Source organism: Polyodon spathula, chromosome 6 (assembly GCF_017654505.1).
Source record: "Polyodon spathula isolate WHYD16114869_AA chromosome 6, ASM1765450v1, whole genome shotgun sequence".
In the NCBI taxonomy this organism is placed as follows: domain Eukaryota; kingdom Metazoa; phylum Chordata; class Actinopteri; order Acipenseriformes; family Polyodontidae; genus Polyodon; species Polyodon spathula.
In genome coordinates this window covers 34,982,041-34,996,870 of record NC_054539.1, presented here as the reverse complement: position 1 = coordinate 34,996,870, position 14,830 = coordinate 34,982,041, and the positions used below count along the sequence as shown (strand labels likewise).

The window sequence follows — 14,830 nt, the reverse complement described above, 5'->3', positions numbered from 1 at the left end:
AAAACAAAAGGCAAGGTAACTGCAGTGCAAAGGCGCAACAAAAATAAAAAAAAATAATAAATAAAATAAATATTTAAACACAAAACACATTGCTCACAGAGCAAAAACAAAACAGACCCTAGGTCAGGCTGGGCAGCTGCCTTCACTGTTCCTAGACTGTTTCTCCCGTCCTCCTCTAAACACCCACCTCGAGTGCAGAGAGCTGCAGGTTTATATGTTGGTGAACATCTCCTGGTTAGCAACAAATGAATCACTTAATGAATTCGGGAGATGGCCACCTTCTACACAAGGTTTTCAAAATTGTGGATGGGGCTTCCTTTTTTTTTGAACCTAGTTTGATTATCATGATGGCAGATTCAGCACACAAGTAAAGAAAACAAATGCCTCCAGGTAACGTTAAAAATTTTGTTTTGTTACATTCATACATTTGGTGGCACCTTTTTATGAAAGTAAACGTTCTCAAATTAACACATGTTTAAATAAGAAAATATCCATATTATTTTATAGGAAAACTACATAATGTATTAATAATGTATTCATATACAAATTACAAAAGGTGTATTTTTAACTCACTGGGGACCCACTAGATATTTAAAAACTCGCCTACACCGTATTTTTTTCGTTCTAACCTCTGTGACTTACACTGGCGGTTGTTATGCTGCTCAAGTAAACATTTGATAAACTACAATCACTTTTTATGTTTATTTATTCGGCCAAAAAATCACGATTATCATCATAATTTACAGATGATGGAAGATGAGGAACAGCCGGGAACTTTCATTCACGTGCTTAGCAATGGCACCAAAGGGGAAAACAATCGTCCATTCCCCATAGAGTCCCTGTGTAAAAGTTCTTCTGTGTTTCTTAAATATGCTGAAATCTTGCTGTATCGTGCAAAAAAAGGCACATGCCTATACTTTTACTTAATACCATCAGAGGTAACAGAACCAGGGAGAAGGCAGCTTTGCTGCAATCAGTAAGAAGTAGTAAGTAAGACTTGGCTATCAGACCACAACGGCAGCCGGCCTCAGAATATGCATACATTTGCAGCACCCACTTCATCTCTGGTATATAGTTTTATGAATATTTTTATAGTAATTTTTTAACTATAAACAGAGCATTTCCTTGTGATTAAGGTTGGTTAAAGAGAATATTTTGGTAAACATAGTACGTGTGAAGCAGAACTGCTCATTCGACTGTAGGCAACCAGCACACAGCGGTAAAAATATTCTGGAAGGAGCCGCAGAGCTAGCGCCTCAACTCTGATAACCAACACCAAGCTAGATAAATAGTTTATATTACATTTTTCAATCCTAACCAAACACAATTAGCCTCATATCTTCTTTTAGGTGAAACATCAAGACTTTCTACGTAATCATATGCCATATCTGCCGCAAAAAAAAAAAAAAAAGTTTTCTTAAATCCGAAAGTACGTTTATCTTTGGTGCAAATCTATGTAAACTCAATGTAAACTATGCAGCCTGCTTTTGTTTTCCACTCCAAGAATAGCGGCGGCGCATTGCTAGGCATATACACCACATAAAATAAAAAAAATATATGATCTGAAATCAAATTAACTGAAGCACAATTTCATAAATGCATCATTGCACTACAGACTTAAATAAAGTGCAAATGCAATGAAAGTGAAATATAACTTTTCTGTTTTGCTAAATAAATAATACTAAATGTATTATTTAAGAACACAATCTATAAACAGTTCCAGCAATGTTTAAATCAGATTGGCAGATTTTACATGAATTAAAGTCAAAGTAGATGCTAGTCAGAGGTGAGAGTAACTTAAATTTCTTACCGGTTTATGTTTTTTTCAGGTGTGTACTGTTTTCGGTCTTTTACCTATTACATATTTTCCAGACTTTTACACTGTTTTTAATATAATTTATCATTTCCACCATTGTGAAAATAGTATACAACCAACATATGCAATACATTGGGTCTTGTAATTTTTTTTACTTGTGCAACTTTGCAGTGGATGTCTCGTGAATAGTTTTTTCTTTAGAGAAATTAATTGTCTGTTTCCAGTTTAAGCTTGCAAAAAAATTATGTACAATTAAATGGTAACTGCACCTCTTTTTGACAATAAGAAAACACCCATCAGATCGCAATTGATTGTACCCGTACCAAAGTATGATAGCATACTACTTGCAGTCTGACAGCATACCACTTTGACATCACATAGGTCAAGTATTGTTACATGTACCACATTCTGAGACGTACCACTTTCTAACACTGCACCAGCTCTTACAGTCCAGATCACAGCTTCTATCAAAGTGAAAAACAACATCCCCAAACTTGAACTTGAAGCTGATCTACAAACGTCAGTTACTTTCAAACAATACTCCAATTCCAAAAGAAAAGAGTGACAGACATGCTGAAAAAGGTTTGCAAATAGAATAATCTAGCTAGAATAAATTAATCTTTTTATTATTTGTGCATTTTTCCTGAGGGATATCATACAACGTGTGTTAGGTAAACTGTTCCCCCACTACTACCACTAGTTTAATGAAAATGGATTTGAGTTTGCTTCAAGGACTCGTGACTTGGACTTGAGGTTTGAGGACTTGACTACAAGTCTGTTTAATGATAATAAATAATAACACAAAATAGTCTATTATACCAATTAATTTAACCGTGTGTCATATTAAAAAGTGGTATTCTTAAAACAATGAGATTTATGTCTGTAGCGTACACTAGACAAACATTTTCAAATAAAATGCAGCATTTAATAAAGATTCAGAAATTAATTTCAGAAATTTGCGCATGCGCAGGAAAGGCTATACCTACTTTTTTCACGGCCTTTGACACCATCTCAAAATCTTTAAGTCGCCTTAAATAAGCACTACATTTTTTTTTTTTTTTAGGTTAAACAAAATTAAATTAAAAAAATGAATGGGAAAGACTATTGTGTTTCCATATTGATAACCAGCCCTCTCTAATCTCTTACCAACAAGGAAACTACACAGAACTGCTGTGGATGTCCCCATGCTGTCCCACGAAGTAACCTGCAGAAAGTCTGATGCAAAAAGCAAGAGGGTTGCATTTTCCAACAGCATGACCTAGTGGTAGAAAGGAAATGGACAGGCGAGTCATTCTATTGAAATGCTGCAAAAAATGGAGGGGGCAAGAGCAGTTATTCCATAACATAACATAACATAACATAACCTCTAAGGTTTCAATGCATCGTTGCTGAAGACAAAAGTGCAACAAAGATGACATAATCTGAGAATATCTACATATGGTTTTAATGCCAGGAGGGAGGGAGGGAGATTTATTTAGGACTTGTAACCAGGTTCAAATCACCGGTTTAAATCCCACCCTGCCACTTACTGTGTGACCCTGAGCAAGTCACTTAACATTCTTTACGGTTTGCTCAGATGGACAGGGCTGACAAGGCGGTTGAATTCTTGGTGAAAAGTGGGTTATTGCCATCAATACTATGTTAAACTGTCTGCTACATTACATTTCATTTACTATTAAAATATAGCAATCAATAAAGTTTGTATGTAAATTGTCGTGTAACTTTTGTTACTGTTGCTAGTGTTATGGTACTGACAGCTTATTTATTTTGCTTAAATGTGTGCCCTAGAAAAAAAAGGTTAGCGTAGCGCCCTGTGCAAGCATCTTACCGCATAGAACGCAGACATGCGGAATCTGGACGGGCCGTACTTCACATTTAAGAAACAAAAAACATGAACAGCTCCCAGTGTGCAGTTGAAGAGACGCCAGTGCCAGGGATTCTTAAAAATATCTGACTGCTGCATGACGAGCCAGAAGGAGGCAGCCAGCCAGTGCAGACCTGTAATAAAACACACACACACACACACACACACACACACACACCAGTTATTCACAAGCTTATGATCCCTGGAGTACAGTTGTTTTATAAAAGTCAAAACATAAATGGCATAGGGGGAGCATGTATTTATCTATACAAAGTGCATCTACGTAGTGCTTTTGGTCCTGTACACGAAACACACCGCTATAACAATATAATGAAATGATGTAAAGGAACTACACCCACCCCTCATTAATGTCGCCCTTCCCTATACTGCGTATTTGGATATATCGTGGTCCTGGAGTTGGCTCCCATTTTTTACAGTCTTGTATGCCTTAGCTTTGTTTTATTTCGTACTGCACATCACAAACAACAGTATACAAAACAATAAAAAAAAAAAAAAAACATTAATGTCGTACTGTTATTACATACACATGTATTGCACAATAACACAAAGCAAATTAAATATCTACTTGCTGTAGTGGTTTTTATTTTACCAACGAGGTGTTCACGTGTGGCAGCAATGCCACAAGGCAGTGACGTCAGCTCCCTGGCAACAAGTCTCCTGTGTTGCGCTGGGAAAGGACTCTTTCAATGCAGCGGGTTTGTGCATTTGAGAAAGGAGAGGAAGACTCAGGAAATTAATTGGAGACTGAAGTTGATGAGAAGCAATTACCCACCGCTGTACAAATTAAAACGTTGTGCTGCTTTTTATATGAAAAATGAGAAAAAACAGGTTGCGTAGAGGATTTATACTGGACCCTGACGCACCCGATAAAACGAGGGAGCAGTTGTACAGTATTTGTTAGCCTATTTGTTTTTCTATGGGTCTCTCGCTATATCGTGGCCCTTGATATATAGCAGATTTATATTGGACCCCGACACCCGCGATATATCGAGTGGGTGGTGTATTATGATTCACTGATACACAATTAATCCTTGTTTCATCTTTGAGTTCTGGTCTATCAGCCCCAGATTACTTACTTACCTCCAACACCGAAGACCCACCAATGATATGCCCTGGCGAAGAGGACCAGCGTGGTGACTCGTGACCACAGCATGCCAGCCCTCCAAAGCAGCTGGCAGAGCAGGGCGGCAGGCGGCATGCTGAGGTGCCCGGGCAGGATCAGACAGGCGGCCCGGCTGTGCAGCACCAGGGCCCAGGACAGGGAGAGCAGGGACAGGCTGGAGCACAGCGCCGCCGCTGTGAAGAGAGTCCAGGAATATTACATTTGTCCCTATCTTAGCTAAGGTTACAGTTAATCATAACAGATTCTAGGCTTTTTGTTCCCTCATCGCTGGCATACCCTCAGAGTATTTGAACTGACATTACTTATTAAATAATGTACCCACCGTGTACCACAATGATATGATATATATAAGAACATAAGAAAGTTTACAAACGAGAGGAGGCCATTCGGCCCATCTTGCTCATTTGGTTGTTAGTAGCTTATTGATCCCAGACTCTCATCAAGCAACTTCTTGAAGGACCCCAGGGTGTCAGCTTCAACAACATTACTGGGGAGTTGATACCAGACCCTCACAATTCTCTGTGTAAAAAAGTGCCTCCTATTTTCTGTTCTGAATGCCCCTTTGTCTAATCTCCATTTGTGACCCCTGGTCCTCGTTTCTTTTTTCAGGCTGAAAAAGTCCCTTGGGTCGACACTGTCAATACCTTTTAGAATTTTGAATGCTTGAATTAGGTCACCACGTAGTCTTCTTTGTTCAAGACTGAACAGATTCAATTCTTTTAGCCTGTCTGCATATGACATGCCTTTTAAGCCCGGAATAATTCTGGTCGCTCTTCTTTGCACTCTTTCTAGAGCAGCAGTATCTTTTTTATAGCGAGGTGACCAGAACTGCACACAATATTCAAGATGAGGTCTTACTAGTGCATTGTACAGTTTTAACATTACTTCCCTTGATTTAAATTCAACACTTTTCACAATGTATCCGAGCATCTTGTTTTTTTTTATAGCTTCCCCACATTGCCTAGATGAAGACATTTCTGAGTCAACAAAAACTCCTAGGTCTTTTTCATAGATTCTTTCTCCAATTTCAGTATCTCCCATATGATATATTTATATATATAGTTGTAGTCAAAAGTTTACATACTCCAGTGAAAATGTATAATTTCTACAAATTTCTCAAAAACAGAATTTTAGGAAAAATCTTTTGTAGCAAAAGTTTTGCTTTTTTGGATGAGGAAAAATTTACAAGAAATAGATTTCTTGTAAATTTAGATAGACAATTATTTATTTCAGCATTTTTTTTGCAAAAAAATGCTAATTCAAAAGTACGCACACCCTTTGATGCTATGATAATATTGTCTACAAGGTGCTAAAAATTTCAATATGATAATGCAGAACCTAATTCTAGAAAAGTCTAGAAAATGCTGGATTGTAGGTGAACATTCTTTTGGAGAGTATAAAAGGGTTAGGCAAAGGCTGTCATTACCAATAAGTTAATACAGGAAAAATTAAAGTGGTAACTTCTGAACCATCCGGGTGGATACTGAGTAAGGAATCAATAGTGGATGAGGTTGCAGAGGAAATTGAGCCATTCACGTATTGCAGATAACAGAAAAAGTGTCTTTGTGGTAGGTGAAACTTCTGGGAGAGTTGGTAAAATGATGACAAATTATTGTCAATTTATAAATTTCTGAGTGACTTCATACCATTTCTGTACCATACACTAAAAGCAGAATCTACCATTGAGGGAGGGAACACATCGTTTACGTCTACAGGGGCACAATGTAGACCGAATTTCCATTAAACTGCGCCCAAATCCAGAGGGATTGACACACCAGTAGATTAACACTAAACTGAGATATAGAGAGGGGAAGGGAGGAACATAAAAGAGCTGGCAGTGAAGTACCCTACAAGAAGCAGCTTTCATGACCAGACATGCAGGCCTGTCTAGTTGAGGATGAGATTGCAACCAGTGCAATAAATTCTGAAAGTTAACCGACCAATAATAAAGTTGAAAACTAGGTAACTAGGTAAGGAAAACTGGAGGAAGTCCTTGAGGATTCTGGGATGTTTTTTAGTCTAAATAAATGAGGGAACAGTTTTATCCAGGGTGTTGAAGACATTTTTGGTGATAAAAACAGAAATACATTGAAAGAGTAATTTATGGAGCGTGTTCAACTTGACAGTTAATGTGACAGGTCTGACATTACGATTTTCCCTTTCCAGTCCAATGTCGGACCGTCCAACATCATCAAAAAGACGTAAAGCACAGGTCTCCACTCATTTTTTTCTCCGGAAAAAGCCGAGAAAACCATTCAATGGCCGAATGAAACTGGAAAAAAGGGGAATGTGAACAATAGCCCTAGCAGCTGCACCACAGATATAAGCGGATATAAACAAAGGAGGTAGCTGCTTCCGCATCCAGTGCTCAAAGAATATCACAGACATTTGCAGAGCTTTTTGAGATGTTACAGTAATAAAATAATAACTTGGATCGCATTACTGAGGAGTTTGGTGGTAAAACGAGTGATCAGGAGAGGATTTATCAGTATACACGTCTATAAAGAGGTATGTGAAAAATACAGCGAACACAGTGTGGGACTTGGCTGGAGATACAGTGGAGGCTGAATAAATGGACTGCAAAGGGTTAATGCGTTCTAGTAGGGGCGTAAAATTAGATATAAAAGAACTCGTTGTCTGAGTGGGTAACTGAAATACCCAGGTAGGTGAAACTATTGGGTGCAATTTTGAAGGGGAAATTATCAAGGGGGCACCAGTGGGCTGCCGCATTGATAGGGAAGAATTCACTCTTGTGTAAATCAGAGTTCATACACTTTTTCAACATTCAAATTCCATATCTTTTCCATACTTCCATTTGTTTTCCCAGACTTGTGTTTTAGTTAGTTTCTACTAGTTTTTGGATAGTTATCCACATTAGGCGGGCAGCCGCAGAGCATTAGAGAGTTTTAATCCAGCTCAGAAGTTGCTCCTGGTTTTCTAAAAGTATTTGTCAGAATCTTGAGGTGGATACCTAGCAAGAGACAATGCAGGTATGCAAAAGAGAAGTAACATACAATCTAAGAAATGTCCAATATTTGAGAACTACGTTGCATTATTTACAAAAAATATATAAAGTTGTACAATGCAAGTATACTTGTGCCAAAATAGGATAGTATAATGAAATACTGAAATCAGACAATTTTGGCACAAGTATACTTGCAGTGTATTACTTTTTTGTAAAAGGTGATATTGGATTCTGATCCAAACTTCTTACATACAGTACTGTGCAAAAGTTTTAGGCAGGTGTGAAAAAATGCTGTAAAGTAAGAATGCTTTCAAAAATAGACATGTTAATAGATTATATTTATCAATGAACTAAATGCAACGTGAGTGAACAGAAGAAAAATCTACATCAAATCAATATTTGGTGTGACCACCCTTTGCCTTCAAAACAGCATCAATTCTTCTAGGTACACTTGCACAAAGTCAGGGATTTTGTAGGCATATAGTCGAGTGTATGATTAAACAATTATACCAAACAGGTGCTAATGATCATCAATTCAATATGTAGGTTGAAACACAATCATTAACTGAAACAGAAACTGCTGTGTAGGAGGAATAAAACTGGGTGAGGAACAGCCAAACTCAGCTAACAAGATGAGGTTGCTGAAAACAGTTTACTGTCAAAAGTCTACACCATGGCAAGACTGAGCACAGCAACAAGACACAGGGTAGTTATACTGCATCAGCAAGGTCTCTCCCAAGCAGAAATTTCAAGGCAGACAGGGGTTTCCAGATGTGCTGTCCAAGCTCTTTTGAAGAAGCACAAAGAAACAAGCAACGCTGAGGACCGTAGACGCAGTGGTTGGCCATAGAAACTTACTGCAGCAGATGAAAGACACATCATGCTTACTTCCCTTCGCAATCTGAAAATGTCCAGCAGTGCCATCAGCTCAGAATTGGCAGAAAACAGTGGGACCCTGGTACACCCATCTACTGTCTGGAGAAGTCTGGTCAGAAGTGGCCTTCATGGAAGACTTGTGGCCAAAAAGCCATACCTCCGACATGGAAACAAGACCAAGCGACTCAACTATGCACGAAAACACAGGAACTGGGGTGCAGAAAAATTTTGGAGAAGGTGTTCTGAACTGATGAGTCAAAATTTGAAATATTTGGCTGTAGCAGAAGGCAGTCTGTTTGCCGAAGGGCTGCAGAGCGGTACATGAATGAGTGTCTGCAAGCAACAGTGAAGCATGGTGGAGGTTCCTTGCAAGTTTGGGGCTGCAATTCTGCAAATGGAGTTTGGGATTTGGTCAGAATTAATGGTCTCCTCAATGCTGAGAAGTGCAGACATACTTATCCATCATGCAATAACGTCAGGGAGGCATCCGATTGGCCCCAAATTTATTCTGCAGCATGACAACGACCCCAAACATACAGCGAAGGACATTAAGAACTATCTTCAGCGTAAAGAAGAACAAGGAGTCCTGGAAGTGATGGTATGGCCCCCACAGAGCCCTGATCATCAAGTCTGTCTGGGATTACATGAAGAGAGAGAAGCAACTGAGGCTGCCTAAATCCACAGAAGAGCTGTGGTTAGTTCTCCAAGATGTTTGGGCCAACCTACCTGCTGAGTTCCTTAAAAAACTGTGTGCAAGTGTACCTAGAAGAATTAATGCTGTTTTGAAGGCAAAGGGTTGTCACACCAAATATTGATTTGATGTAGATTTTTCTTCTGTTCACTCACTTTGTATTTTGTTAATTGAAAGTATTCTTACTTTACAACATTTTTTCACACCTGCCTAAAACTTTTGCACAGCACTGTGTGTGTGTGTGTGTGTGTGTATATATATATATATATATATAATATATTAATATATATATATATATATATCTGTGTGTGTATATGCGTTCATCTATATTAGATATAATAATACCGCTATTATCATAATAATAATAATAATAATATAATAATAATAATAATAATAATAATAATAATAATAATAATAATGAGTGTGTGAATAAAAGCATAATTACAAGTACAGGATTTCCATTACATGAGAGTAGATGTTAAACTTCATGCTGATTTGAACTCGGCTCTCGCCAAGATAAGCACCAATGAAGACATAGCTTTGCAGTAAACTAATGTGATCCATCTGCATCTCCATTAATTTGCGTTGTTTTCCATCTGATGATGTAGATATCCTTCTGTCTGGTGTTGATTGCTGAAGTGTAATGCTGGCTCCAGGGATCAGCTCATTTTCCATCCCCAGCGCATCAGCATGACAACTGTCTGGATTGAGCTAAGCAGGGTACGTCTCTGGGGTCTTCAAGTAGGCACCTTCCATCCTTGGTTTTTCGTTGACTAGCCCACACCACCTCAAGAGGGCTCAACAGTGATTCTCGCATCCCAGCATCACCCCCCTCCATCCCCCACTCAGCTCAGCTCAGCCAGTTGCTGCTCCTTTCTGCTGCTTCAGATAAGTTCTTCACTGTGCATCGCAACTCTTGGCCACTGAACCCGACATCTCTGAGAATCTGGGTCGTAGAGTGTGCCACAAATCCTCGACAACCCACCTCCACTGGGTAAACTTGGACTCTTCATCCTCGCTGTTCCGAGGATGAATGTTAACATACTACATTTATACACACCATAGGGGATAAAGAAAGCTTTTTTTTTTTTTTTAAGTGCGTAATGATAAATACCGATTTTTTTTTTCCTGGGTTGGGAAATAATGTTAATTGTTTAATAAAGGTAACAACAAGATAACAAAATGTGAATCTTGGTGAGCAGAGTGCAGTAGCTCATAATTCCAGTCTGTAATTTAGTTTCAATAATAATATCCTTCAATATAAACGTATGTACTTTGGCTGTCTGTAACAGGGTGCCCGCCCCCCTTATATATTTGTATTATGATTTATTGTTATTATTATTTGTACTGTATATTCTGCTGTTTGAAAACCAGCTATGTATTAGTTAAAATGCAGTTGCATTAGTGTTTGGCTAGGATAGGATTAATTCCCATCCAGGGATGATTGATCAGGTGCAGGTGGTTAGGAGTTTATTGATTGTCAATTGTGCAATTAACTCCTAACCACCTGCTATTTAAGCCCAGCTCCAGTCTCATTAAGATTGTTTGGAGTTAGGAGAAAGAACAGAAACAGAGTTTGCAGGAGCCATACAAGAACAGAAACAGAGTTTGAAGGAGCTAGACAGCACTGTGAGAAAACAACTGCTACCTTTTTTTTGTTGAGGTATTCGTTGTTTTTGTTTTCTGTACTATAGCTGTTTTGTTTGGCCCTTGTGCCCTTTTATTTTGTGTTTTGAAAAGTCTTTACTTTGTTATTTAATAAACACTGCACAGCTATGCAGTGTTTGCCCCGCATTCCTGCTGTTTGTGTATGGCTTTCCTGGTCACACACATCACCACATCAGCCATCCTGCCACACTGTCATAGTGTCCATTTTACCCTTCATTTCACTAGAGCAGAGAGTCATGTGACATACCAGTGTGCTGGCTGGATAGGATTGCTTGAGTTGCTTGACTGGATAGAATTGCAGGATGTTGTCAAGGGTGTTACACGGGGCAATCCTCGCAGGTTTTGGTGGAAATCAATATAGTTGCTACTAGTAAACTGCCTAGACAGCTGCCGTAGAGCTGCTGACCCACTTTCGAGATCAATTATTATTAATAATAAAAAAATCGCAGAATTATTTTAATTCTCTCATAATACCAGTAAAATTGCAGACTTTTTCAGACTTTCACAACAGACATGGTTTTTCAAGCACTTTCAAGACCTGGAAATCAGTTTGTCGTTTTTTCATACTTTTTCCAGACTTCCCATCTATAGCACAACTGTAGCGTGTCTGCCTTTAGCGGCAAGGGTCGGCCGTTCCAGATCGTATCACAGTGAATGTAAAAATAAAAAAAGATATAATAAATAAAAAGCGTTACACAACATATAATGCACAAGAAGTGAGCCTGGAATTTATTTTGTGTCTTTCATGCAAACATATAACACTTATGACTCCTTATGAACAATTATTTTAATTTTATTTATTTTTCACATATTTAGGGCTTCTGGGGTTTTGCCATTTTAAAAAAATCATTCAGGGGGGGGTTTCCATGCAGGTCAGTGTGAAATGGTGGCTCATGCATGTTTGGGAGAATTACTTAAATCAGGTTTGTGGCCGAAAAAAACGGCCAAAGAGAGGGATAGGGTAAATCTCATTTACTCATGTAAGTAACAACACACACAGGAAAATCCACGCCCAGTTTCGCATGGAAACCAGCATTTCACGTATAAATGTTAATAAGCGTGTTTATCCTTAACTATAAATATTGCAAGGGAGCAGGTCAGTTGTTACTGTCGTCTCCAAGACGGCAGAAAGTAGTGGCTGAAGGGTAATTTTATGGTTAGCAGTGGTGTAGTTCACCTTAATGATAATGAGGACAGCTTTTTTTACTATTGTTTTTTTGCTGCGTCTGGACTGTCATGTTGTATATCTCTTGTGGGTTTACAGTTCTGTATAAAACCACTTACCATGAACTGCGTTATGCCCTTGTTATAGTATTAAAGCAGCTGTTTGAGAATACCCTAGCTGTAAAAACTATGTTAAAATTAAACATGAAGTGCATGTGAGCTGCTTAAATGTAAGTTAATTAATTCCCGTCCTTTTATTACTCCCAGCTATGTCCAAAGACAACGCGTGTCTGCCCTCCACGTTAATAAATATAGTTGGTGAACAAACATTCATGCCCTCTCAGAAATGACCAAATAAAATTGCAAATGAACGTATTGATTGCGTTTTATTTGTTTGCATCATTAGTGTTTAACACAACTGTAAATCCAACACAACTTAAAAGAAAGGAGAGAATCTCTGACAGCATGAGCCACCTCAGATCGCTCCTGTCCAATTGAAACTGGCGGCTGAGATAACCTTCACAGTTGCCAAGTCTGCTTATAATAAGCTGAATCAGGATTATTTTTTGAGTCGCTGGTTGTAATTTGCATAAACACCCACTCTAACATGGGTGCCGCTTTTTTTCTCATGAGACTGTAACCTTCCCCTTGTCTCACTGGCAGCCACTGATTCCTGTACACCTCATTTTGTTTTTGACAACAGTTTGTGCTGGATACAGCAGGCAGTGGCAATTTTGGGAATGCACTAATGCTGTACTTCAGTCCATTTCATCAGCATCTGCCACCCTCCTTTCAAGTGGGGTTGAGTGCTTCCTCAGCAGCTGTCAGCTGTCTGGACGGGTAGTGTTTCTAAGCCAAGGTAGTGTAGGAGATGACATTCTTCATAAAGTATTAATTATGTATTTTATTATAAGTTTCTTCTATGTTAAAATGTTCATATTTGTATGAGTTTTTATATTTTCATACAACTTAAAGCACATGCAACTAGCTAAGCAAAGACTGCAATATTTTTGTCTCTCTAAAAACTAGACATTTTCAGTCTCTCGTATCTTGGCATCTGGACAGAGAGCCAAAGTAAGCAGGCCCCTTACCAGGAGGTGTGTTGAAGGTGTGTGATAGCAGGGTGGATCCATACTGATTGGAAGAAACAGGAGTGGAAATGCTAATATATTCACAGTATTTTATGTAATGTTTTTGTTTGAATCGCCAGTCAATTCTTTGATTTGACTCCACGGACGTCTGTGTTATGATGGAAATGTATACCTTAGGGCATGCTGTGACCTGCTAGTCTTTGCTTGCTTGCATCTAATGTTTATACAATTGTATTAACATTTTTTCTTTGCGCATAATATATTTGATAAAAAAAATAATTTGTAGATTTCTTTCACTACAGTAGTATATTCAGCATCACCTGATCCCCTATATTCTATATTGGACAGTTTTCAGTCATGGTGATCTGCAATACCTATTGGTAACAACCAGGCACGAGGTATTTTACTTTATTGCAGCAGCTTAGATTCATTCGTGTACCAGTTCTCTGCGCACCTTTCCCATTCATTTGCATGGCGTCGGGTGAAAAGACCGGTTTACTCGAGTAAAATAAACTGAGCGAACGGAAACCCAAAAAAGCATTTTACACAAGACATTTCTCGTGCAGTCTCGTTTAAAAAAAAAAAAAAAAAAAACTTGCATGGAAACCCCATGATTGACAATCGTTCTAGATGTTGCAGAAAATGTAAGTGTATGTGTAGCAACAACAAACCAGATACAAACTGACGCAAGCAGCCGCCTCGTGCGCATTCCTTCTAAACGGGATGTTGAGAAATGGAGTTTGAAATCTGCGATCAACTCTAATTGATTAATCGGAGCAGCCCTAATTTTTTATATATGTACAAAATGTTAGGAACACCTTCCAAATATTGAGTTGCCACTCATTTTGCACTCAGAACAGCCTCAATTCGTCGGGGCATGGACTCTACAAGGTATCGAAAGCGTTCCACAGGGATGCTGGCCCATGTTGACTCCAATGCTTCCCACAGTTATGTCAAGTTGGCTGGTAGTGGATTTCTAATCCGAATAGTTTGTTCAATCTCATCCCACAGATGTTCAATTGGATTGAGATCTGGTGACTTGGCAGGCCACTGCAGTAAGCTGAATTCACTGTCATGTCCGTGGAACCGTTCCTGGACAATCCTAGCCTTGTGGTATGGGGCATTATCCTGCTTTAAAAATCCATTAGCAGATGGATACACTGCTGCCATAAAGGGATGCACCTGATCAGATATCCTGCTGCATTCAAACGTTGCTCCACTTTTATGAAGGGGCCTAATGTGTGCCATGAAAACACACCCCACACCATGATGGACGCATGTACTCATGTGGTTGTTGTACTGGACTGTCAGTTGACCCTAACCCTAACCCTAACTGTAGCCCGTCTACTGCTTTGCACAATTCGTATCAGCCTCCTTTGGCCTCTTTCGCCGTGTTCGACCACTGGCCGGCCGTTGGCTGGATGTCCTTTGGGTGGTAAGTGTGAAAAACCCAGTTCTTGATACACTCAAACCGGCGTGCCTGGCACCTACTACCATACCCCGTTTAAAGGCACTTAAATCTTTTGTCTTGCCCATTTACCCTCTGAATAC

The 14,830-nt window shown here is 39.0% G+C and overlaps 1 protein-coding gene across 1 annotated transcript in view; it reads right to left on the bottom strand.

The window, feature by feature from the left end:
• The window catches only part of xkr5a (XK related 5a), a 70,702-nt gene that overhangs the window by 13,227 nt on the left and 42,645 nt on the right, over positions 1-14,830 (bottom strand). Inside the window, exons 4-6 of the mRNA XM_041252783.1 lie at positions 4,782-4,997; positions 3,645-3,814; positions 2,963-3,074 (exon numbers count right to left, since the gene is read on the bottom strand). Of these exons, the coding sequence (XP_041108717.1) occupies positions 2,963-3,074; positions 3,645-3,814; positions 4,782-4,997 (498 nt within the window). The remainder of the gene's footprint in view (positions 1-2,962; positions 3,075-3,644; positions 3,815-4,781; positions 4,998-14,830) is intronic.